Source organism: Gadus morhua, chromosome 15 (genome assembly GCF_902167405.1).
Source record: "Gadus morhua chromosome 15, gadMor3.0, whole genome shotgun sequence".
NCBI lineage: Eukaryota > Metazoa > Chordata > Actinopteri > Gadiformes > Gadidae > Gadus > Gadus morhua.
Window position 1 is genome coordinate 6,470,416 of NC_044062.1, and position 24,960 is coordinate 6,495,375.

Sequence of the window (24,960 nt, forward strand, 5' to 3'; positions counted from 1 at the left end):
TCTTCATCTCTTACTCACTATCTCTCTCAGCATCTCTTTCTTTCCCTCCTTCCCTCTCCCTCCCTCCCCTCATTCTCCCCCCTTCTCTCCCTCTATCCCCCCCCCCCCCCCCCCCCTACCCCCCTCCCCCCTTTCCTCCCTCTCTCCCCCTCTTACCCTCTCCCTGTGGGGTTGGTCCTCTTCCCTGATCTCACCTAGCTGGTCCCAGACCTCCACTTCCTCCTTCCCGGAGCCACTCCGCCTCGCCGCTGACTCCCAGAAGCCCTGCCAGCTCTTCATCCAGCGCCAGTAATTGCCCCGGCGTTTACAAAAGAGCTACTTGTTGTTCCGAGCGTGGGAAGATTTGTATTAATCGCGTTGTGTTCAACACTACCGATGAGCACGCCTATTAATAACCCGCCTGCCTTTTGATGTAATATCCTGCTCATTTCCTCCCTCTGATCCCGTCCCGTAATTACAATTATTCAGGGTCTTTTTTTCTCCTATTGTGATGTTTCGTTTTCTTTCTTTTATGTATTTATTGCTTCAAGGAGGTAATCCGACCCCTTCTCCAGTCTACTGTTGGAAGGTGGCGGGAGGGGGAAGGGGGGTTGCATTTCTCAATGACTTTTTTCAGCGTACTTTAATTAAATCCTTTATTGGAAGAGAGAGAGAAAGAAAGAAAAGAAGCTCTGGCTATTGTGCTCTCCATATTTCAGAGAGAATGGACTATACAATTCCTTATAGCTTATGCTGACCTTCGTTAATCGCCTCTCTCTGGCGGGGCTCTGTGAAGCCATTCCTCTATCTCGTTCAATGCACACCTTGGATCTTAATGGCCTTTTCATTGGTCTTTTAATTGAGCCGTTGGAAGAGTGTTAAATGTCCCTCTATCTGTAGCTGTTGGAACCTGGCCTGCTTATAAACTAGACTCGCTTCGTAAGAGAAATGGCTGGCTCACCTTCAGATATCCCTTATTCATTCATTGTGTGGAGGAGGGGAGGAATGTCGGAGAAACACATATTTAAAGAGAAGCTAAACGCTGAAGTCAAAGCAGAGGGACAGCGCCATCTCTGGTGAAACGAGGGTGATTGCAGTCGCTCTCTTGGAGAGGAGGCAGAGGGTGAGCGTGCTGATGTCAATCGTCACACAAACTATAGCTAGCCCAAGGGGAATTAATCCCTTGCACCGATTATGTTGGCCAATAGCATGTGTAATGCTATTGTGTATTTTTTTTGTGTTTTTGTCAATCTAGACAATTGAAAAGAAAAAGGTCAGATGGGATCCCCATCAACAAAAACAAAAAAGGTTTGTTAACATGATTGCTATGTCAGAACATCCTGCCAACCATTAAATAAGTATTTTTGATCACCTTGATACTCCTAACCTAATTATTTCATGATTGAATGATACAAATGCCGGTTTGCATTGACGCTAGAATATCCAATTCCACATAATCTTACAGTTGTAGTTCCGCCAGCAGCCAGCAGATGGCAGGGCTCCCCCAGAGTGGGTTCAGATCGAGGCAGCACTGGGCGGTTGAATACCAAAACATCTCCGGGAACAGAGTTAAGTGCCTACGGTGGTACTGGCTACTTAGTGTTAGATTTGCCAAGGAGGGAACGGCGAAAGTTACACTTTTAACCGATCAAAATGAATTTAGAAGCCCATGGGATTTCCCCTATGAGTCTGTGACCTTTCCACCTCTCTTTCCTGCTGGAGGGATTACAGAAATTTAAGAAGTGATATGCAAGGAGCTAAAACAATAAGGCAGAGAGAGAGAGTGACTAACTGCATGTCATATCGATGCAAGGCCCAAACATGTTAGAAAACGTTCCTAGCGGCATTATAAAGGGTTCTGCTCAAACAACATGAATACCGATGCATGAATGTGTATCATCCTATTCCGCAAGGTACACCTGGATAATTAACCCCCGGTTTTTAACTCCACCTAAGCCACCTTTCCCTAGTTTAATATCGGCCTAAGCTTGTATATATTCCGACATCGGGCCGAAAACCCAACTTGTTTGTTTAACATTTTGCGGTGGGGAATTCTTTGGTTACTCTTCAGACCTGTGTCGGTTTTATTGGCTTGTGTGGGATATGGGCAGGAAACCAGAGCTAATGCCCCTTCCCCACTTCAAACGGGTACCAGGAGCCCTGAAATGTCATGGGCTGGTTGGGAAGGGGAGGGGGGGGGGGGAGAGAAGGGTAGGGGGGGTGGATGAGGAATAGGAGGGAGGTTGAGGAGTAGGAGAGGCAGGGGGGGAGGTATAGGGTGATGAAGGGGGGGGGATGAGGAGTAGGAGAAGGAAGGGGGAGTAGGAGGTAGAGGGGGGGGGGTGAGGAGTAGGAGGTGGGGGTTAGGAGGTAGTGGGGGGGGGGGGGAGGATGAGGAGAAGGAGAGGGAGGGTGTGTGTGCCTGGGGGGGGGGTGAAAGTAAAGGGTTAGGGAGGAGAGAGAGAGAGAGAGAGAGAGAGAGAGAGAGAGAGAGAGAGAGAGAGAGAGAGAGAGAGAGAGAGAGAGAGAGAGAGAGAGAGAGAGAGAGAGAGGGAGGGAGGGAGGAGGGAGGGAGGGAGAGGGAGAGGAGAGAGAGAGAGAAATCCACCTGGCTGAAGCGGCCCCGTCCACAGCTCAGCCTGGTCCTCCACGCTGCTTATCAGTGGAGCGTTCGCCGGGCAGTGCTGAGGCAGAACAGACCGCACCGGGGGGGGGGGGGGCTTAGCGCGCAGAGCGGTCCCACTCTGTGTCAGCTACGCCCGGGGTCAACCCCAGGGACAGGAGTGCGGAGGTGGAGGAGGAGGAGGTGGAGGAGAAGGAGGAGGAGATGGTGGGCAATGCGCACGTTGAACGTCTCAACGCTCAAACCCAAGGCAGATGTGTTGTGTGTGTTTCTTCGGGGGGCCGCGGTGCGTGTGAGGTCGTGCCGTTCATCATCCTGACTTGAAGCTGCTCCCAGGGCTTGAAGGGGCTTCGTTGATTCATGTTTATTTGTTTTTTAACTTCTACGTGTGTGTGCGTGTGTGTGTGTGTGTGTGTGTGTGTGTGTGTGTGTCTGAGTCGCTCCTGCAGCTTTTCACATTGGAAATGTCGGCGGTTTTACACTTGGAGTGTGGCCGCCTGACGTGTGTGTGTGTGTCTGTGTGTGTGTTGCTGGTCACTGAGAGAGTCCTGGGGTTTCCTTTCTACCGGTGCCAAACGCGGTGTTTATAGCAGTTTGTCTCATTTTCTCCAGTGTTAATTTATTTCCATGGAGGCAGCCATGACACGCTCTCTCCTAAGGGTAGTTTTGTCTCCATGTGTGGCTTCCCAGGGCACAGCCTTTCTCCCTCACCCACCCACCCCCTCTCTCACCTGCTCCCTCTCTAAATGTCTCTCTCTCTCGATATCTCTCTCTCTCTCTCTCTCTCCCTCTCTTGATGACTCTCTCCCTCTCGCTCACTCACTCTCTTTCTCTCTCTCTTGCTCTGTCTCTCTCAATTTCCGTTTCCCTCACTCTCTCTCTCTCGCTCTCTCTTGCCCTCTCTCACCCTCTCTCTCTCTCACCCTCTTCCTCTCTCTCACTCTCTCTCGATGTCTTGCTCTCGCTCTCTCTCTGTCTGCATTGTTTATTCCATTTCTGCCCTCTCATAACTGCTTTTCCGGCAGTAAATATGACCTACGTTGGGTGTGTTGTATAAATAATCACAATTCACTGGTTGATATATCTTGGAAATAAAAACAACACTTATTAAATCACTAATACTATTAAATAGCAACCCTTTCACACTGTAGCTGGGTGGGTCTGGCCTTCTGTTTGCCCGTCTGCCCATCCCTCATCTTTTTAGTACTGTGTAGTACTAAAAAAGTACTGTGCTCCTCTGTTACAACGTCTGGCCCTGCTAACGCATGAGAAATATGTTTCTTCTAAAACCATAATTAATTCTGTTATTTGAAGAGAGATTCAAAACAAGGCCTCTGAGACTCATGGGTGGCTTCAACACACACTGAAAACTAATTGGCTCGGTTTCAAATCGACCAATGAGCACAACCCAGATCTGACTCCCCATCGCCTTGCCCCGCCCTCCCGTTCAGATCCTGCTACTGATAACATTATTCGGGAGGGATTGGAAAGGGAGACCCAAAGGTGATACGGATTAAGGCGCTCAATCACCACCTGTTTTTCCCACCTCTCTTAAGTCTCCCTTTGTCATTTCGGGTGGAGGATTATCATTACCCTCCATGCAACGCCCTGATTATGTCTTTGCTCGTGCTGGCTGAAGCTCTCACCCTCTCCCTCAGGTCACTACCTGGAGGTGGAAACATTCTTACCGAATCTTAGAGTCTCACTGTATTGTGTGCTCCTGATAAGGTCTGGGATTATGACCCATGTGTGCTAGACCGTGAAACTCGTGAAAAACGACATGATGTTGTACGACCGGGACCCACATTCTCCAATTCCCTTTAAATCCTCTTCCCTCCCCACCGCCCCTCCTCAACGAGACGAGGACACCTCTCCTGCCCCCGCTTTGGATGTACTCGTTTGTAACGGTTCTTGAATAAATGGACAGACGGCGAGACCATTCTTTTTTATTTAACCAACACAACTACAAAGTAGGTTATCTCTATTAATTTGGCAGCGACAGCTAAAGCTTGACTTGATGCGGACTTAGCACCACGCCATCACTGCCCCCCATCTCCCTCTATCTCCTCTCTCCTCACTCTGCTACACATTGTCTCCCCTCACATCAGCTCGCTCACTCTCTCTCTCTTTCTCTCCCTGGCCCACATGAACACGCACATTACACACAACTTAACACAATCCCTACAACATATTACCCACAACACATCCCGAATATACACACACTACACACTACACACACACATATTACACACAACGACAAATTCTTCAAATGGCTATCAGCTTCCTCTGTGGAGGGGTTTCCTTGACGACCGCTCCCCCCTCCGGAGAGCCGGCGGGGGGAGGCACATGGTGAGCCGGTTGATGGACAGGCCCAGGGGGCTGGCAGGAGGCGGGCCTTAGCGAGGGCCTTCGCAGGACTACGATCTGGGCACTGGAGCCCCCCTGCAGCAGGAGGCCGTGGAGGTCTTCCTCGGTGGAATTCACCACGGCAACGCCGTTCACCTCCACCAGCCTGCGGCGACACAACAAAGACGCGCGTGAACACATACAAGACGCACGTGAACATACAATACACACGTGAACATACAATACACACGTGAACATACAATACACACGTGAACATACAATACACACGTGAACATACAATACACACAGGCACACTACAATCTCAACCAGCGAAACGCAAAGCTCGGAGGGACCGCTCATTATCTCTGGTTTGATTTATTTTCGCTGTATCTGTTAATCTCCATATTGTGTTTTGATTATTATCGCCGCAAAGCTTCGAGAAATCAAGTTAAGTCGTTAAGGTGTTGTGTAAGAAAAGAATGGTGGAACAAGTTCACAGTTGTCTGGGTTAAGACCCTTAAGGTGAGCATTCCTTCCCACTTCTCCCTCAGTGCTTTCTGGCAGGATCCTCCCTGCTGCAGGTAGAAGCAGGACCCAGCAAAGGCTAATAACTTGATTCCAACCAAGTGAAAGGTCATTCGAAACTTCCCTTTCGTCAGTGATGTGTATCACAGACAACAACCTACTTGTAAACTCTGCTCAGAAGACAACAGCCTTCGTATTTCCCACCGGTTGCTACCTGAGAATCGGCGGACATGCTGTAGGTTTATTTTAGGCAAACCGAAAGCGGTTCTCCTCTCTTTAAACCAGCAGCCGTGGCTGTCTCTGGGTCATACGTCAGAAGAAGAGGTGCATGCGTACGGAGTCCAATGCTCCTAAGCAGGGAATGTGTATCCAGAACGCTCTCATGATCTTATCAGTGTTGGTTCGACAGCAGTCGTTTGAGGACGTGGTCGTTTGCCCGTGGGACTCCATCGGCTCTCATCACTGCTCTCCATCAAAACCGTTGCATGTTTGCCCAATCCGATAATTGCATTAATAATAATTACGTGCCTCTTTGCAAACCCCCCGAGAGAGAAGGTTCAGAGAGAACGCACACAGAGAACCTGGGCTACCAGAAACGCGAGCCGTGCTGATTGGCAGAAGCCAAGGTGAGCTACACCCATGCTCCGCCCAGCAGCACAGAGCTGGCGTTGTTCTCAAGTGGACATTGTGTTCTGTGCGGGGCTGACCTGTCCTCCAGGCAGAGTTGGGAGTGGTCCGACTGGGTGACCACCAGGCCTTGACCGGCCCCCCTGGAGCAGCAGGAGAAGCCGTATCGGCTGTCGGGCCCCGGGCACGCCTGGACCACCAGCAGCAAGGCTGGGCACTGCGGGGACAGCAGCTGGCTCAAGGGACCCACGGCAGGGCTTGGCTCTGCTGGAGGTCTCTCCTGCAAGCGTGCAACGCACATGAAAGGGAAAAAAGTGCAGTGTGAGTGAATACGGTGCACTATGGCAGGGCCGGAAGGGTTTGTATAGATCCATACAATGTAGAAGCAGCAACACCTCGAGGGTAAATTATACAGCTTGGAGAGGGCTCTCTGTCTCATGCACAGAAAGCGTCCACGGTACTCATGCGCGGGAAACGCAATGTGACACAGGGAGCCTTTCACAACACAACGTTTTAGGGCACCACCGCAAACCTCTCATTTTCCGCTAGAGCAGCTTTTTAATTATGGTGGCCAGGGGAAGATCAGAGGTCTCTGTAAACATGAACCCTCGTCGTATCTTTAGTGGCCGAACGCCACGTGCTGGAGATGACATTGGCACCGAGCCATGTGTTTGTGTTTGGATCGATTCTTTTACTTAACTTTAATTCACTCGACTTTCTTTTGCGCTCACTCGCGGCCACTGTGCATTGATCCGCGAGACCCAACCGCGTCGAGCCTCTCATGGAGCCACAAAGAGATAGTTGCTGTGGCCCCCTTGTTGTTTTTTTTGTGTTTTGACCGAGGCGTCTGTACTGTATTTGTTTGGAGACGCCAGACACCACGGCGTGGTAGCCACCAGAAGATAAGACGGGCGGTTTGCGTCAGGCGAGAGAGGGGGACCACCGGGAGCTAATGATTTGCTTCGGAAGAGAAGCACACCGCAAGTAGCTCACGGGGCACAGAAATAACATGCAAGGCCAACCGCCAAATTCCAATGTTTCCCTCATGCAGGCCCCCCCCCCCCCCCCCCGCCGCACTTCCCCCCCCCCTTCTCCCCCCTTCTCCCACCATCCCTCCCCCCCTCCCCCAGCGCCTCTCATGGCGTGTGAATGGCTCACAGCGATGGATGCCGTCTTTGCCCCGAGGGGTCAGGGGGTCTAACCAGAGGCCTCTCTCCCAGCTCAGACGGCCGGGGCCAGACAGGATATCAATACGGAAACGCAGTGGAAACCCCTCTCGGAGCGCATGCTAACGCGCATCATTCTCCCCTTTTTTTAGTCTCCCCTCAGAGTTGGCCGTGCGCCAGAGGGGCCCGGCACAATTTTCTTTTCATATTCTCCCTGTTTATCCAGGGGGGATCGTAGGGGAGGGGATGGGGGTTGGGGAGGGGGGGGGTTAAATCCAAGCTCTACCTGAGCCCAGACACAAGAATAAACCTCGGCCTCCCAGATACTCCCCGAGATAGAGGCGGGAGGGGGGGGGGGGGGGGATAGTGCACACCGCACGCCGTTCTAGATTCTTCCTGCACAAAGGTCATCGCCACAAAAGGCCAATCGACGGAGCGGAAGACACAAACATATTGTGGTGCAAACCGTGACACGATTCGAAATACATCCCGACTTTCATGAAGGACATAATTGTTCCTCCGCGGCTTGCAGGGGGGGGAACTACATTGAAACGTGAGCCGCGGTAAGACTCGGTTTTCCCACAGTGTGTTAAAAAATGGCCGGCCTGACGGTTCAGACAACGTCAGACGCAGGAGGAAACAGACGTGATGGTCTTTAATGACAGGTTTCGGAAGGCAGCTTAAACAAGGGGCTGTCACCCTAATTGTTAGCGCTGTTCCGACATGGCGGATCTGAAACGTGATCGACCCCTACGGGGTTCGGGAGGAGTGGCGACTGGGGGCCGCAGGGGAGCTACGGAGGAGAACCGCAGCCCCAGCACCCCGGCTGGGTTCCCGGGAACGCTGCTGCGCGGAGAGACACCCTATCTCCGCTCCGGAGTTAGTCCAAACAAAGGGGTTAGTCGCCGAGCCGCGGACGCTAATCTGACTCGGGGACAAATCTTTAAACTGCCTTTAAATCTTTTAAACGGCGCCTGCAACTGTGAGAACTGACGGGGGTTAACTCCTAGGACTCTCACCCCCAGCCCTCCACCAATCCACCCTCCGCACCCCCCCCTTTTCTAATCGTCTGTCTGAAGTTTCGGGTCATTCCACTTAAACTGCTTATTTAAAAAAATAATTTCCATCATTTGTTGCCCTTCCCTCGGTTCCCTTCACCCCCCTCCCCTCGCCTCCCCTCCCCTCCCCTCCCTCCCCTCCCTCCCCTGCCCTCCCCTCCCCTCCCTGTCCCTCCCCTCCCGGCTCTGCTTTATTGATGCTCTCCAGTTGCAATAGATCCCAGAGATTAGATGGCCCCATGATGAAATATTTCCTCATTGTCTGTAATGCATGGGGGGGGGGGGGGGTGGGGGGGGGGGGGGGCGGCCGACCAGAAGCAAACACGGGGCGGTCTGCTCCTTATTAAAGCCGTGAGCTTTGTCAGTTCCCAGGGCTGCTCTGCACGGCCCTGACCCATGCGCTAACTCTGATTAGGTCATATGATAAACATTAGCACGGCCGCCGTTCCCACCATCTCCCGACTGACTGCAGCCCCGAGGCGGCAATGTGACACGGGGCACCTTTCAAAGGGCGGGCGGCGCGGACCCTTTCACAGCAGCTCGTCGGGGGCTCCCCGGGACGGTGGAAAGGAGCCGTGTCGGGGGTGCGGAGGATCTGCTCCTCAGTGGGGGCGGGGGGGGGGGGGCGGGGGGCTGCAGATAGTTTTACAGTCGCTGGCCCGTTTTGTCTCCTGTGTGCTCCTCCGTTTGGACTTTTGTCACACACATTCCATTGTTGGTATGGTCACAGGCTCTCGGATGTCAACGGCAAAGTCCGTCGGCAAAGTTCCCTCTCTCTCGCTTTCTCTCTCGTTCTTATTCCCGCTCTCTCTCTCTCTCTCTTTCTCTGTTTCTCTCTGTCTCTCTCATTCTCTACAATCCTCTCTTTCTTTCTCTCTCTCTCTCTTTCTCTCTCTCTACCATCCCTCTCTTTCCCTCTCCCTCTCCCTCTCTCCCACTCCCTCTCTCTCTCTCCCTCTCTCTATCTCTCTCTCTTTTTATCTTTCTCTCTCTACCATCTCTCTCTCTCATTCTCACCCTCTCCCATCTCTCTTTCTCTCAACCTCTACCATCCCTCTCTCTCTCTCTCTACCATCTCTCGCTCTCTTGTTCGTTACCATCTCCCATCCCTCTCTCCCTCTCTCTCTCCTCTCTACCTCTCTCTCCCTCTATCCTTTTTCTCAGTGTGTGTGTGTGTGTGTGTGTGTGTGTGTGTGTGTGTGTGTGTGTGTGTGTGTGTGTGTGTGTGTGTGTGTGTGTGTGTGTGTGTGAATGTATGTATGAAGCAAAGCTAGCAGACTGACTGGGCAAGCCCCTGTTTGACACAGCTGCTATAACTGCACAGCTCTAATGAAATGGAGAGAGAGAGAGAGAGAGAGAGAGAGAGAGAATGGGCGAGCGGAGTGAAAGGCAGATTGTTTCGTCGGTTCTCAGCAGAGCAGTAAAATGAGATCAAAGGTGGTGGATAGGAAGATGTAATGTAATATTAGAACAGGAAGTTGGTACAATTTGGTAACTTCACGTGGCGCTAACGAATTGTCAGACTTCGGGGTGTGAATTCATAAGATCAGCTAATCAGTAACTTATCTATATATAAATACATTACAGTTTTTCTCGATTGTATACACACAACAAATGGAACCATGCACACAATCCTGAAAACTTGAAGCTCATGTATCAACTACAAGACTCCAGTGGAAAAAATCGGTTTTGAGAAGAATTTGTGTAGTTTTGACAAAATGATTAACTCTTCTCAGGTTTGTGATTAGAGTTTTGAGAAATTGAGCTATAGTTTCAGAAAACGTGTTTAAACGATTGAGAAAAACTAATGGTGAACCCGCTTAACTTGGTGTTGAAGATACACAATTTGTACCATGTTCCCTATGCTTGTCAGGCGTTTCCATCCTTCTGCATGAGGGGTTGAGCCTACACTAATCATAATCACCTTATCACAGCGATCCTGAAGAGCATTCTTCAGGTGGGCCACCTGTCTGTTGAGATGCACCACGGAGATCTCCGCCTTGAACACCTGACAGTTCAGTTTCATCTTGTCAATGAGGCGGATCTCCGAGCGCCTGCGGGCCGAGACATCACTTAGGATTACCTTTGCGTGACATCTACGCATCTTCAAACACATTCAGATTGAGCTGTCACGCAGGACACGTTGCTGTATGTAAGGAATGGTTCAATACGGTACCATTCCATGTTCCTCTGTGCTGCAGCGTTGCTGATGTTCTCCTTCAGGTTCTGAAGGCTCTGCCTCTTCTCCTGCAGTTGGCTCTGGGCCGATTCCAACCGATGTCTCAGCTCGACGGGACTGAGCTCCGTCACATCCACCTCCACGTCCACGCTCTTCAGCTCAGAGCAGAAGGCCACCAGCCCGTGGTGGAGTTCCTGGACCTTGGCGCCATCAAACACAGAAGCAGAATGACTACCTCCTCCTACTACTTCCCCCTTGTTCGGGGCTCATCATAACAAAAGAAGTAGCAGCCGATGATGAGGGCTAACTAAGCTTTCATGCATTCGATGGAGGCTTGATGGAGATGCTGACCTGGAGGATGACGTGTTGCAGAGAGTCCACCTGCTGGTTCAGTTCCTTGATCTTCTCCTCTTTCGCTGGCTGCACATTCTGGTTTACGTTGTATTGAGAACCGTTCACTTTTGAGGTCTCGCCTTCTGTTTGTTTGTCCTACGATTACCGGATTACACATTGTCACACGATTTGATTTCAATCCGTCTGTAAGAGGATATGCAGTATCAGATCTGGTGATAGCTGGGGGGAGTTGTACCTTTTTACACAGGTGCAACTCCAGTTGTCTCTTGGAGGTTGTCAACATGTTGCCAATCTGTTGATTGGCTGAGAGTCCATCGCTTAGCCCTGTAGAGTAGAACAACTGATGAGATATAGAGATTGGTAAAATACTACCACTTAATGTTAGTGTCTTAAGTGTCCAAGAATATAATGTCCACACTCCAACCTGTGTTGTCTTTGAGCGTAAAGGTGTGCGTATCCTCTGTCAGGCCCAGCATCTTGACACAGGACTCTTTGACCTTCCCCACTGTGGTTTCTTTTGGCGTACGCAGATGGACGATTTGCTCTAATGCTTCAGAAATGAAACCGATACAAAGCAGTTCAAAATTTGGTTGATTGATTCACAGCCATCATTCAGAAAAAAATGTCAGGCACACTGATAGATTTGTAGTGTGGGATCAGGCTGATTCCCTTTAGGACTGTGAATGACCAAGCAGAAATACCCTAGGAGAAATGTATAAGAGGAATGCATTTCTCCTGATGAAATACCGTACCATGAACGGTGATCTCTATCAGCTGAGTGCTCCTCTGCCCCATGCTGCTCTTGGCTCTGTTGAAAAACGGGACAGAGGAAGGTTCCAATTGACTTTTCCCTGTTTCAATTGATTGATTGACGTTTATGGATTGACTTGTCTTGTTGACTTGATATGCACTCTCAGGTGATGGCCAAACCGTAGCGCACCTGAGCATTAGGGAGGAAGGCATCGCGGTGAGGCCGCTCACGTGAGGGGCGGACATGGACTTGCTCATGGACACGAGCGCCGCGGTAAAGCTCTCCACGTTGTTATGAGGCCCAAATGTTTCTGGTGGGGCAGACAACACAAATCCACCCTGAAATCGTTGTCTGCATTCATGGATGTGGCAGTGGAGATGTGTGTGTGAGAGGCTTCATACATTTACAGTTACATTTAGGGCATTTAGCAGACGCTTTTATCCAAAGTGACTTTCAGCAAGTATATTTTGTCAGAAGAAAGAGAGACAACAAAATATCGCTATCGGAAAAGTAAGGATGTTCATAGAACCAAGTGGCAAGCACTAACAATCACTAGGTTAACCCATTCCCTGTATAAAACTAAGATAGCTAGGATAAGATGCTACATGATGCTACGTACTATTTTGAAGTGCACGGATGTACAACATACAATTTGTGTGTACATTAAGTGCCAGGACGTACAACATACAGTAAGTGGGTACCTTACATGATGCCAGGACGTACAACATACAATAAGTGTGTAAGAGGGGAATGGGGGGGGGGGGGGGAAGTCTAGACAAGTGAGTCTAGATGAAATCTGAACAAGTGAGTCTGGGGTCTATTGTAGAGGCTGGAGGAGGGCGACTCATACCGATCAGAGAGTCCAGTCTCCGGGTCAGGCTATTGGGCGGGTGGAGCTCTCTGTAGATGTTGGACAGCAGCAGCTCCCGGTCCTCGGGCGTGGACAGGTGGAGCATCTCCAGGGTGCTGGCGTCCACGGAGGCGATGTCTGCGCCACACAGGTGTCCCTCTGACGAGTCAGGGCAAGTCAAGTTTATTCATATAGCTCATTTAAAAACAACAATAGTTGACCAAAGTGCTGTACAACGCAAGACTACAAATAGGCCTAAGATACACAACAACAGCAAAAACAACAACAGCAACAAAGCAAAACAAAAAAAGGGTCATTTCTGTTGAAGGCCAATGCATAATAGTGAGTCTTTGGTAGCATTTTAGACTGGCTAATTGGCTGGGCAGTTCTCAGGGTCAGGGGAAGACTGTTCCAGAGATTGGGAGCAGCCACAGCGAAGGCTCTGTCACCTTTTGTCTTTAGTCTGCACCTAGGTATATCCAGCAGCACCTGCCGAGCTGACCGTAATTCTCTAACTGGAGCCTGAACACAGAGCAACTCTGACATATATTGAGGTGCCAGCCCATGTAAAGATTTAAAAGCAAACAACAGATTTTTTGCGTCAGGGCAACCCAGAGGTTTGGTTCATCGCACAGGACGGGGGAAGCAGAATCGATCAACCAGTGATAATGAGTAACAGAACCTGTCTTAACTGCCAATCATGTTATTTGTTATTCTAAGCTTTGGTGTAACATGCACTGCATGAGCAAACAGTTTGACAGTTGACAACCAACGAACCGCGGTGTGATTAGTGGTTTGTCATATAAACGGAAATGTTTAGCACTCCTGTAGCTATTTCTTAAAATGAACCCGTGGCATGTTCTTCATTGTTTGCATGTATCTTGTTGTATCTTGTTTTCCAACTTGGTCTTCCTATTCAACGTAATTTTTCTGAGCTAAAGATATGATACAATATGATGAACATAAACGTCTTTCTTATTTGATCTGCGGTCGCCATTACGCAAAATTAGCAATGTCTGCTTTATGACGCAGCCACAGGGCTGGGAGCGGAGACATGGAGGAATGAGGAATGTGTTCTACCTCTGATGAAAGGGAGGCATCTCTGCAGTCCGAGACTGCTAAACCATTGGCAGACTTCATCTGTGTTGAGTCCTGGGAGAGCCTTGGCCCCGTGCCCGTTGTTGTCCTAAAGCAGAGGAGGGGTTACATGCCTGCCGTCTCTCACCACGGTGTGCTCCATAAAGACAAGCTAGATCTGACGAAGACCCATTACTATGTGAACGTACACTTTTTAATATTTGAGACACACACACACACGCACACATGCGCGCATGCACACACACTTGCGCGCACACGCACACATACACACACACACACACACACACACAGACAGACAGACAGACAGACACAGACAGACAGACAGACAGACAGACAGACAGACAGACAGACAGACACATGCAATTCACAACTAAAGATTGCAAAATTCAAATGGAAAGTTGAACTAGTTGTTATGTAATCGTGACTGTGTTTATAGAGCTACAGATTAGACAGATTTAGCACGTCGTTGTGAGCATGTGATCTCACGCTATGATTGACATATCAAAACAGCAGTGTCTATTAGGATGTCACATAAAAAGCCTGTTCTCGGACTGCTTTATAAACCTTCCAAGTTTTACTTTCACTTGCGTGCACAACACAAAATAAATTAAAAGTGATGAATGACGGAACGGATCATCAGCAATTCTGCCTTTACAGGACGACGTTCTGTGTCTTTGTTTTGTGTTGTAGCTAACACACAGATTGCTAGGGATACTGGCGATCTAGCTTGGTAAATCCTGGAGACCGAAGACATGAAATCTCGGTGGATATTTGCAGAGTCATTGCTTTGACGGATCAAGGGGGTGGGGGGAAACATCAACAGAACATGTCCTGTAATTGCGCTGCTTAGCGCTGTGTGTGTGTGTGGCGGCTGCCACCCTGAAAGGCCTCGCGGATGGATTACACTACCTTCTCTGCAAAGTTTCCATTCTGGTCCTTAGACGACTGGGGCATGTAGGACGCTGGACGGCGGGGGCAACGGGGGTGAAGTGAGAAAACAAACAGATGTATTAGGAAAGGACAACGCGGAAGTGAGACGATTTTGAATGTGCGTTTGTTTTGGTGGCTTCTAGCTTGTTTGCTGTTGTGTGTCTTGCTAAACACACTGGAGTTTGGTTTGGAAGGAAAGGCTTGTGAGGATTAAAGTCTGAAGCTGAAGCATATGTCTGGGATGGGGATATTGGGCAGAGAACCTTGGCTTAGCCGATGCCATCGCTGTGTGGGGACAACATTGCAGATGGCTTAATGCGTGCCATAAGTATAGGGCATATAAAGCAGCCTTAATTCCTTTTTGAATCATAATGTCTACAAGAAAACAAGCTGTTGTAACAAATTTCCCAGATGGTCCCAACCCTGACAGAAACCAATTTGATTTTGGCCTCACCAATGGTTATGCGTCGTTGTCGTGACGACCCCTCCTCTTCCTGGTTCTGGGCCGCGGTCTGTCCTATAATAGGGAAGCTAGGGCTCCTTCTACCGTCTCCAAAGCTACAAGACCGGCGAGCTTGATTCTACAGTTTCAGTTGGGTGACATTCATTACAATTGCACCAATGCACATAATACCCATCTTCAAGAACCAACTATCTATTATGCATTTTTCTTTATCAAATTTAACTAATCCTAAAATAATTTGGATGCATTCATTCTCTCAAGGATATTATTATTCATATTATAGCATATTTATTAGACTGAAAACCAACATGCTGCAAGGTGCTAATATTTCATTGTCCCGTAGTTCGGATAAGAACACCTCATCCCAATAATTACAGGCTTTTTCTGTTGAGAAGACTTCAATTCAATGCCTTTTTACCCGTATTGGGGTAGACGTCTCCATCTTGGTGGTGTAAGGAGTCAGATTCAGTTGGGCCCGGAGTAGCTGGGGGCAGCTCATGTCCTTGTTGCTCAGATCATCTTCAAGAGAAAAGACAAAACACATTCAAGGAAGTTGGCATACATCAGTGTTTGGTAATGGCCTCAGGCTCAGGCGATATGATGGAGGACTCCACCAAAGAAAGTTCAAATTGATAGAGCTATTATGAGAGCTATTATCATTGTTGTCATTTTATTCCTATCTTTGGTTCTCAGGCTTTTTGTTTAGCTGAACTTTTTAGGGCACGCTAGTTGCTGCTAATGCTGAAAGCGGCTCCGGCATTGGTTGCCCGGCAACCCTTCCATCAGACAGAGCAGCGTCTGTCTCGTTGATGACATAGTTCAGTGACAAGCCTCGGTTCTCTTTCCCACAGAAAGTGCATTTTCGTCCATTTCCCAAAAGTCACTTGATGGGTGAACACATGTATTTTTTGGGGGGCTAACACAACATGGAAGACTGATGAGGCTATGATAATGGCATCCAAGCGATGGTTGGCGGGCTGGCTCGGGCGGTGCAACACTATGACATCGCTTTGACCAAAGTTGGAGATCCGACAACGTGGCCACAGAAGGAAAACCGTCTTTCCACTTTCATATCGGTGCGAATGGTAACATTATAAGGGCAGACGAATAAAATGGTACTACTAGGTCGAAATAGATTGTTATAACACAAAATATTACAACACTCCAGTCCTGAAGTCTTTCAAGCCAAAAGAAAGGGAAAGAAAATGAGAAAAAAGTATGGATTTCTTCAACACATGTTTTTCATTTCGAGGGCCTGATTCTGAGAGGCAGGACTGACACAGATGAGGTTGTAGAGGGAGTCGGATCAGATAAGACATTGTAATTGGTTTATGTGTGTCAGCAGTGGAATCTTGTCTGGGCCACGGAGAGACAGGGGAGCAAAGACAGCAGGAGAGGAGCTGGAGGAGGAGGAGGAGGAGGAGGAAGAGGAGTATGAGGAGGAACGGAGAAAAGGAGGGAGCTCAATGTAAAAAAAAATAAAAAATGGCGCTCCCTCCAACGGGTCTGCCCGTGACTCACCTCGGGATTACCGAGGTCCGGAGCAGTAATCTTCCAAGACACGACTTTCATGTCTCCGCGCCAAACTGTTCCCTAGAATATCCCAGCGAGGGGGCCAAGCCGGTGGAGCATCCGTGCACTAATAACCGTGGCCCTCGCCTGGCTGACACATGGCTCCGCAACATAACACAACGTGTCTTTGATTCCTCCGAGGAAATCATTACCGCCCTCTCACGCCGCGACGCCCGGGCCAGTGTACCATGCGAGGGGTTCGCGTCCCGCTGGAAGACGGAGAGCTGAGTTGAAGCGCTAATGGGGGCTAGCCGCCGTACATACGCCCTACCACAGACACATCCACGACCTCAGATATTTCGGTGTTTTCCAAGCAAACAGCCCAACCCAAACAGGAAAGGACAGGGAAGAGGGCCCAGTCTGAGGGACGCGTCGCCATGTTGTCTGTAAGTGGGGAAATAATTGCTAAAGAGGTGGACATCGTTACTACAAGTCTTCTACAGGGCAGCTTACACACACACATACTGTACATACACACACACACACACACACACACACACACACACACACACACACACACACACCCACACACACACAAACACAAACACACACACACACACAAAGACACACACACACATACACACACAAAGACACACTCCCCCAGCACCAAGATGCATACAGACACATATTGATGATATGATTTTTCTTTTGACAAAAACAACAATGAGTAAAAACACACACACACAAGTACACACACACATGTACACAGAAACACACCAACACAGTAAGGCAACAAAGTCAGAACTTTCCAGCATGAATATTTATGTAACGGATAGGCGAACGCGATTCTTATCGCGGTCAGCATTGTTTGTCCTGCGCCGGTCTGAAAGCAAAGGAGACTCTTTGAGAGGAGATAGAGGGAGGAGAACGTGCTGACTCACGGGAACCCAACACCTGGGAACCGCATGCAAAGCCACGCACTGGGAATACGCTCACAAAGGGCCCAAGAAGGATTCTGACAAAGGTACGGTTCGGCAGCTCCCACAGGAGGTGTTTAAGGCACTGATGTGGTGTCACATAATGGCCGCGATTTCATCTGCGCCGGATCAAAAAAAGACACCCCATAAGGTCGGCATCAGTCAAGTCTGGTTGCCGTTTGTGTGGGATTAGGAACAGCTCGGAACAACGCAGCTCCAGAGAGGGTTCTCGGACTCACCCAGGTTGTGTTCGGTAAAGGCCAGCAGATTGATCCCTTTGTTGAGGCTCTCTGCGATGAAAGAAGGAGAAAACGTGCAGATAAAACATAACCAGCCAAGATGCATTACAATAATAACTAAAAAGGAGACGTTTCATGTCTGGTTTTGCTTTGTTGAAGTGGAACCCCGTTCATATTCTCCGGCGCCGTGGACGGCCTGTGAGCGGTCGTAGGCCTGCAGGCTCTGGGTGCGGCGTGTTGGCTGTTTGTTCCACTCACTTTTGCGAGGGTACTCTGGCAACCGAGCCACCAGGTAGGCACTGGGTAGGAAAGGGGTCCCGGAGACCTGCTCCCCCGTCTCCTGGCTCGGAGGCTCTGTTTCCTCTGGACCCTCCCTGTCTTGGCCAGCGACGGCCTCCCCCTCATCATCGCCATCCACCTGACTCTCAGCCAGAGGGAACCCCATCTTCTCCTCCTCCTCCTCCTCCTCCTCGTCCTCTTCCTCCGTCTCTATCTCCGATCCCGCCTCCTCCGTGCCGTCCACCGCCCCCTCTTCGTCGTCGCTCTCCCGGTCGTTGCCGCCCGAGGTGTGCGTCGCGCTCTCCCCTTCGGAATAGTCGTCGAAGAACTGGTCGTCGTCGTCGCCCTCGACGACGTCGGATGGCGTCGGCGGGATCAGGGTGATGATGGGCGGCGGCAGCAGTCCTCCGGCGTTCAGGGTGATCTCGGTGTCGCCGTGGAGATACCACAGGCTCTCCTCATCCTCTCCTTCATCGTCCCGCCGGCGGTCTTCCCCGCCGCCGCCGCCGCTGGCCTCTGTGGTGGCGTCAACGAGGGGGATCAGAAGAGGGAGGGAAGACAGGGCTTTCAGCCGTCTCTTCTTCATGGCCCTCTGGCAGGCGGACACCGAGCGAGCGACGCCGTGGCCGATGCTGATGCTGTTGCTATGCGCCGGGAAGACCTCCTCTTCAGACAGGCTGAACCCCGGGTTGTCCAGACCCAGGGTGTCAATGCCCTCCACCGTGATGTGGATGGTCTCCGTGCACGCAGGCGACGGCCCCCCGACCCGGACGCAGGGAGGCCCCGGGACCTCCAGGCTCCCCCGGCGGCAGTGCCTCTCCTGGCTGTCCTGGCCGTCTCCTCGCAGGCAGGGGCAGCGCAGCAGGCGTCGCATCCGCCGCATCCAGCGCCGTCCCCTGGGCTGGAGCCCCACAGAGTCGGCGGCAGTGGCCGCCATGCAGGTCGGTGTCTAAAGACAGCCGAGTGGGGAACGGTAGAACTGCTGTGTGTGTCAACGGCAACCTACGTCCACCCCTGCCTGGACACTGTGATGTAGAAAGGTGGCTGCCTAATCCTTAGGCTCTCATTCAGCCTGGCTCTCTTGGGCTTAAAATACAACAACAACAAGAACTACAAAACAGACCCGATCCATACATGTTGCCTGGGTCACATGTGCACTTGAGATGAATGACGCTCTTCATTAGCATGCTTTCATATGATAAGCAGCTCTCTCTTCAAAGGTCTGTTCTTGAATTGTGTAGATGTGTGTGTGTGTGTGTGTGTGTGTGTGTGTGTGTGCGTGTGTGCGTGCGTGCGTGTGTGCGTGTGTGCGTGCGTGTGTGCGTGCGTGCGTGCGCTTGCGAATAATGTGTGTGTGTTTATGCGTTCCAGATCGTGTCCGTGTGTGTCTTTATGTCGGTGTATGTGTGTGATTATGTATTTGTTAATGTGTGTGCCTGTTTATCTGTATGCCTGTTAACGTGTGCCTGTTGTGGGTGCGTTTGTGTGGTCATGTGCATATGAGTGTGTGTGTTCCTGTGTGCGACTGTCGACGGCCTATGTGTGTGTGGGGGGGTTTTGTGCGCCTACCCCTGTATTTCCATGCGCATGCGAGCCCCTTTGTGTATGCATGCACGTGAATCTACACGCAATAACACCCCACAGCCAACAGAAGGACATACGGGGCGGGGGGGGGGGGGGGGGGGGGGGGAGCGGGGGTGTTGGAGGTGTAGCATAGCATAACACGGTAGCGTGAGTGTGTTTCCACGGGTCTAAGCTCCTGGCAGGGGGGGTCTGGCGCTCCCGAGCCCAAGGATCGTGTGAGGATATGGGCTTGCGGATGCGCCGCTCAACCCGTCCCCTATGGCATCGGATGACACATCCTCCGAGTCTCGCAAGCCCGGTCCTGCTCGGCTACTCCTCCGTCGAAAAGTCCTCCAGGTGGTGGAGCGAAGCCATACGCCCTTCGTCGCCACTCTCTCCTCCTCTCTCCACCCAAGCACAGGGGTTCGTCCGCCCCCTCAAACGGCATGAAACCAGCGAGCTGATTGGTTGGACCGGACCTCTTGATGAATGTCGACCGGCGGGGAGAGGAGGAGGGTTGGCTGGCTTTGCTTGTTTACGTACCAAGAGTTTATTTAGGTCGCTTGATCGCTGGTAGAGCTACCGCATTTCCACTTCTTCTCTTCTGTCTTGTGCAACAGGAGCGTGGCTGGCAGGCCGGTTTGTGGGGCCGTGCGTGTGGCATCACAGCACTCTTGTTTACCAGTCTCCCGTATGAGTCACGGGAAGAAGATTCTCAAGATCTCTCATATATTTCTGCCTTTTATGCGTCTCTATTTTTAACCGTAACACTCAAGTGCAATTCCCGCGTAGTATAACGCACACATTATGTGGAAAACGCACAATAGTAGCACAAGAAAAATAAAAGTTCAGGGAAAGAGCTGCCTTTATTGTGGCTTTAATGGGTCTTGGCTTTCCTTTTCCGAAATAAAAAGTCAACCTCAGACACCGTAGCTATTTTCTCAAACGAAGCTAACCGATCGGTCGGGTCGCACCGTCATGGTTGGTGCACACTGGCATCAGCAGCGACCACAAGAGTTTAACACGCTTGATGTGTAGCATCACGGGGTAGGGATGGCCTTGGACGAGGTCATGACCTTCCAAAGAAAACACCATCCTTACTGCCAAAGATACCCCTACACACACGCACAGGCACATGGACATGCACACGCATACCCACACACTGACACACCCACACACACACAAACAACTGAATTTGGTTGAAAGCGAGGATGATGGTAGATTGCTTCATGGGTATGTAGCAACAACTCTCAGTCACACACACTCACTCACTCCCTGACAGGTTCACACACACCGACGCACCGACACACAAACACACACACACACAGACACACACACACAGACACACACACACACCAGCATGCTGCTCTGTTCTGGGACCAGAGTTGGTCTGGAGTATGTGCTGCCACAGCCATGGCCATGGAATCAGGGGCAGATGAGGAAGAAGAAACTTTAAAAAAACTAAACAATCGAGGATCAAATTACCGTGGACCTGAACATGACACAGCAAGAGCCCAGCACTAGACAGACATTCCTCAGACCGTACAGCGGGCGTTGTGAAGAACACCAGGGCTGCACTGAGGGAGATACACGACCCCCGCTTGAAAAATAATCTGTACAGAAAATCAGACCCCAAAAATATGACATGCATGTTAATGAGAAGCAAAAAAAATGGATAATCAAACATACTTTTTAAACCTTCATTTTTTCTAAACAATTTCGATGTTTGGCTCCTTGACCTCCGTCAAGATCTGAGCATGATTGTCCCTGCAGTACCACATTGCCAACACAGAGAGGCAGTAGAGAGCAGACACAGGGCGCACACAGAACCCAGTGCTCCTTTGGAACAGACTGCTCTGGTATTCTGCTCTCACGTCTGGATAAAGTTAAACCATACAAGTGCTTTTCATTCGTTCCCTTTCATGTTATCTCGTTCTCGTATTTGCGAGAATACCGGCTTGTTATCCTTGCTACGCGCTGTTGGGGATGCACTCAAGTGCTCTGGAAATGAAGAGATATGCATGTGCTTACAATGATGTTGGTTTTAGGTGGTTTGAATTCAGTTGAGAGACTAAAAAGGTGCAATGACCGATTTGTGATAAACGATCGAAGACGTTGTAACTGACAGAATTGACAAAGATATATTTCCCACATCTGCCATTGCCTGGGGCTAGTCCTCAGGCAGGTTAGCTAGAGAGACTTGAGACACGCCCACATCCATTTTGAGGATTATACAATCGAATGTTGTAGAATCATTCTATTCTATCCAGACGCTTTTGGGTCACCATGTTGTCACGATCAGATGTTGAGTGGTATCCTTCGACTTGACCTCGCTCTCGCTTTCTTTCTCAGGCTCCCTCTCTCTCTCTCTGTCTCTCTCTCCCTCTCTCTTTCTTTACAGACCAGTCTCTGGTTTGTCCCCACAGCTGGATAGAATAGAGTTGCATGTGAGACAAGGATCTCCATCTAAGTGAATACCCGTTCCACCACCAGAGAGTGGTAGACCCGGAGTTCATCGTGTACCCAGCCAAGAGCAACACGCAACGGGGTCTATCAGCGGCCTGACAGGGCCCCGCTCCGCAGCACACTCCACCCCTTCGCACTTCCACCACCGCAGAACATGAGGAACATTTCCTCCGACGGTCCTGTTTCCCCAGGCAGCGAGACCCTGCCCTGCTAAAACAGCGACCGCTGGCCGGAGTGTGTGAGTGTGTGTGTGCGTGTGTGTGTGTGTGTGTCTGTGTCTGTGTGTGTCTGTATTTGTGTGTCTGTCTGTCTGTCTGTCTGTCTGTCTGTCTGTCTGTCTGTCTGTCTGTCTGTCTGTCTGTCTGTCTGTCTGTCTGTCTGTCTGTCTGTCCGTCCGTCTGTCTGTCTGTCTGTCTGTCTGCGTGTGTGCGTGTGTGTCTCTGTCTGTCTGTCTGTCTGTCTGTCTGTCTGTCTGTCTGTCTGTCTGTCTGTCTGTGTGTGTGTGTGTGTGTGTGTGTGTGTGTGTGTGTGTGTGTGTGTGTGTGTGTGTGTGCGCGTGCGCGTGCGCGTGCGTGTGTGTGTGTGTCTGTGTGTGCGTAAGCTGCACTGTAGAAGACTTGCAACGTCGTCCATCTCTCATGGTGAGCCGCGGGGGAGAGCATGACCTGGTTATGATTAAGACTCCGGGGGGGGGGGGTTTCACCTGGCAACCGGGAAGATTTGGCTGTATTGTCTAAAGGAGGAACGGCCGCAGCCTGAGTCACTTTCTTCGTAGACAAGGCAGAGAGTCACCTCTGCTGCGTGGGAACTTAGGAGAAAACAAGGGAGGGGTCAGGCACCGAGTAAGCCTCTCTTCTTCACCTCGTCAAAGGAGGCTGAGAAAACACACAGGACCAAAGCACACACGCACCGCAGCATTCTCTGCTCACACAAGAGCCGGCCCTTCAGAGAGTACAACCAGGCTGAACCCAGAGCCCCTTTGTTGAACCCGTCCGTCAGCGGGTGAATCAGCGCGAGTCACCGCACCGATGCACCCCCCTCGGCGACGCGCCCTTGTTTGGGTTTGCACATCATCGTGGCCTACAGGGCGCTTCCTGTTTGCGTTGCGCGCCACCGTCACCTCTTGGAAGTGGCGAGCAAACGTGCCAAACACCCAACCCCAACCCACCTACCCACTCCCTCCGTTTTGCAGGATACCTAATAACATGAGAAATGGAGACCAGTGGCTGTGGTGGCGGCAGTGGTGGTGGGGGGGGTTGTGGTGTTGGTGGTGGTGGGGTAGCAGGAGAGGGAAGTGGCCTTGCGAACTTCGGGGTAGAACTTCCCCCCCCCCTACCAATCCTACTTCCAACCCCACCCTCCAGCCATTCCCTCTGCCCCCTAATCAATTGATCAATTAGCGTTGGCGGGCCGTAGACCACCGATAACGATTAGCGGCGACATAACAGACGCGGTTTAAGGTTTGCGGTGAGGTGGGAGGCGAGGGGGGGGTTGGACCGAGGGGAACGAGGGATGTGGAAGCGGTTTGGGTGGGTGGGGGGGGGTGTTGGTGGGAGGAGGGAGTTGTTTAGGGGTGGATGGTTAAGGGAAGACGGTACTGCAGATGGCTTTGATCAACACACTGCCCCACGGAACGTTGGAATGTGACGAGACACCCCCCCCCCCCCCGGCTTAAACGGCTCTCAAACTGTCGGCTTGATAACTTCACTTATCTGGAACCCCCCCCCCCCCCCCCCCCCCCGCACACTAAAAAGATGACGTCATGGTTGTTGCCGGTGGTGGTGAGACAACTGGGGTCGAGTGTCCGCCGACTGTAGTTTGAAACGCTCGCTGGGCGAATCATCTGAGGGCAACGTTTGACTAAACGCCGCACATAAACACAACCCCTGCTTGTTGTGGAGGTCTTTGAAGCGGCAGGCAGGGGAATGGTTTACAGGCTCTCGTTTTATGAGAATCTGTGCCGTTCCCACGGCCCCGCGCGCCTAGAACGCTCGACGAAATCATTTGTTTTAAATTGGCTGATTGGCTGGCTGGAATCCGAGCACACTGAAGGCTGATGGACGTTTAACTTTAAAAGTTAAGCAGGGGAACTCTCCCATGCCCCCCTTCCTCGCTCGCTCGCTCACTTTTACCCGCTCAACCTCGCTTTCTATTCCTGTCTCCTTCTCTCTCTCACTTCCTCTCTCTCTCTTCCTCTATCTCCCTGCATCCACTCAGTCACTCACTCACCCACACACTCACTCACTCCTCCTCTGGATTCCCATCGGGTTAACTCTGTATCCCTCCTTATATTTCTTTATCTCTAGATCTCTCTCTTTGTGTGTATCCCTCTCTCCCTCTACCTCCCTGATCCACTCACTCGCTCACTCACTCACTCACTCTCTCTCCTTTCAGTCACTCTCGCCCTAAATCTCTCTATCTCCCCAACTCTCTCTCCCCTCCTACCTCTCAAGTGTATGTCTTCAAAAGTGATGTTTGGAGAGAAAAGGGGCCCACGCTTCTGTCAACCTCAACAGTGTATGTGTCGTTAACTCTCTTTGTCTCTTTCATGGGAGAGAGAGAGAGAGAGAGAGAGAGAGAGAGAGAGAGAGAGAGAGAGAGAGAATGGGAGGGAGGGGCTTGCTGGTAAAGAGAGATGAGGGGAGGGCGGGGGAGACCTGACACCGTTCAGCTCACAGGTTGTCCATGTTGGCCACATGGAAACCTGCTTTACACAGCTTGGGTTTCATTGGGTTTCACTGAGGATTGCATGGCCCACAAACAGTTAATGGTATAGTGAGCACGACTGGAAGACTTATAGAGGGCACATCTCAATCACTTTCCCACCGTGAAACAGTGACATATATTTTAACAGCATGCCGAGCTCCGTATAAGGACAGGGTTATCACCTTTTGACGATTTCTCCCTTGGGGAGAATGTGTTTCGCAGACAGCTTTGAACGCAAACACACAATGATACAGATAGTGCCAAAAAGT

General features: G+C 50.8%; 1 protein-coding gene across 1 annotated transcript; it reads right to left on the reverse strand.

Moving 5' to 3' along the window:
* Positions 1-4,118: 4,118 nt before the first annotated feature.
* Positions 4,119-15,468, reverse strand: LOC115560443 (uncharacterized; the record flags this gene model as incomplete). The annotated part of the gene is given in 14 exon segments (XM_030379867.1): positions 4,119-5,114; positions 6,181-6,380; positions 10,249-10,378; positions 10,501-10,703; positions 10,855-10,992; positions 11,093-11,181; positions 11,282-11,407; positions 11,610-11,665; positions 11,798-11,918; positions 12,459-12,617; positions 13,539-13,644; positions 14,466-14,518; positions 14,941-15,067; positions 15,368-15,468. Coding segments are annotated over 14 exon segments (1,836 nt in total). The 3' UTR covers positions 4,119-4,867.
* Positions 15,469-24,960: the final 9,492 nt, after the last annotated feature.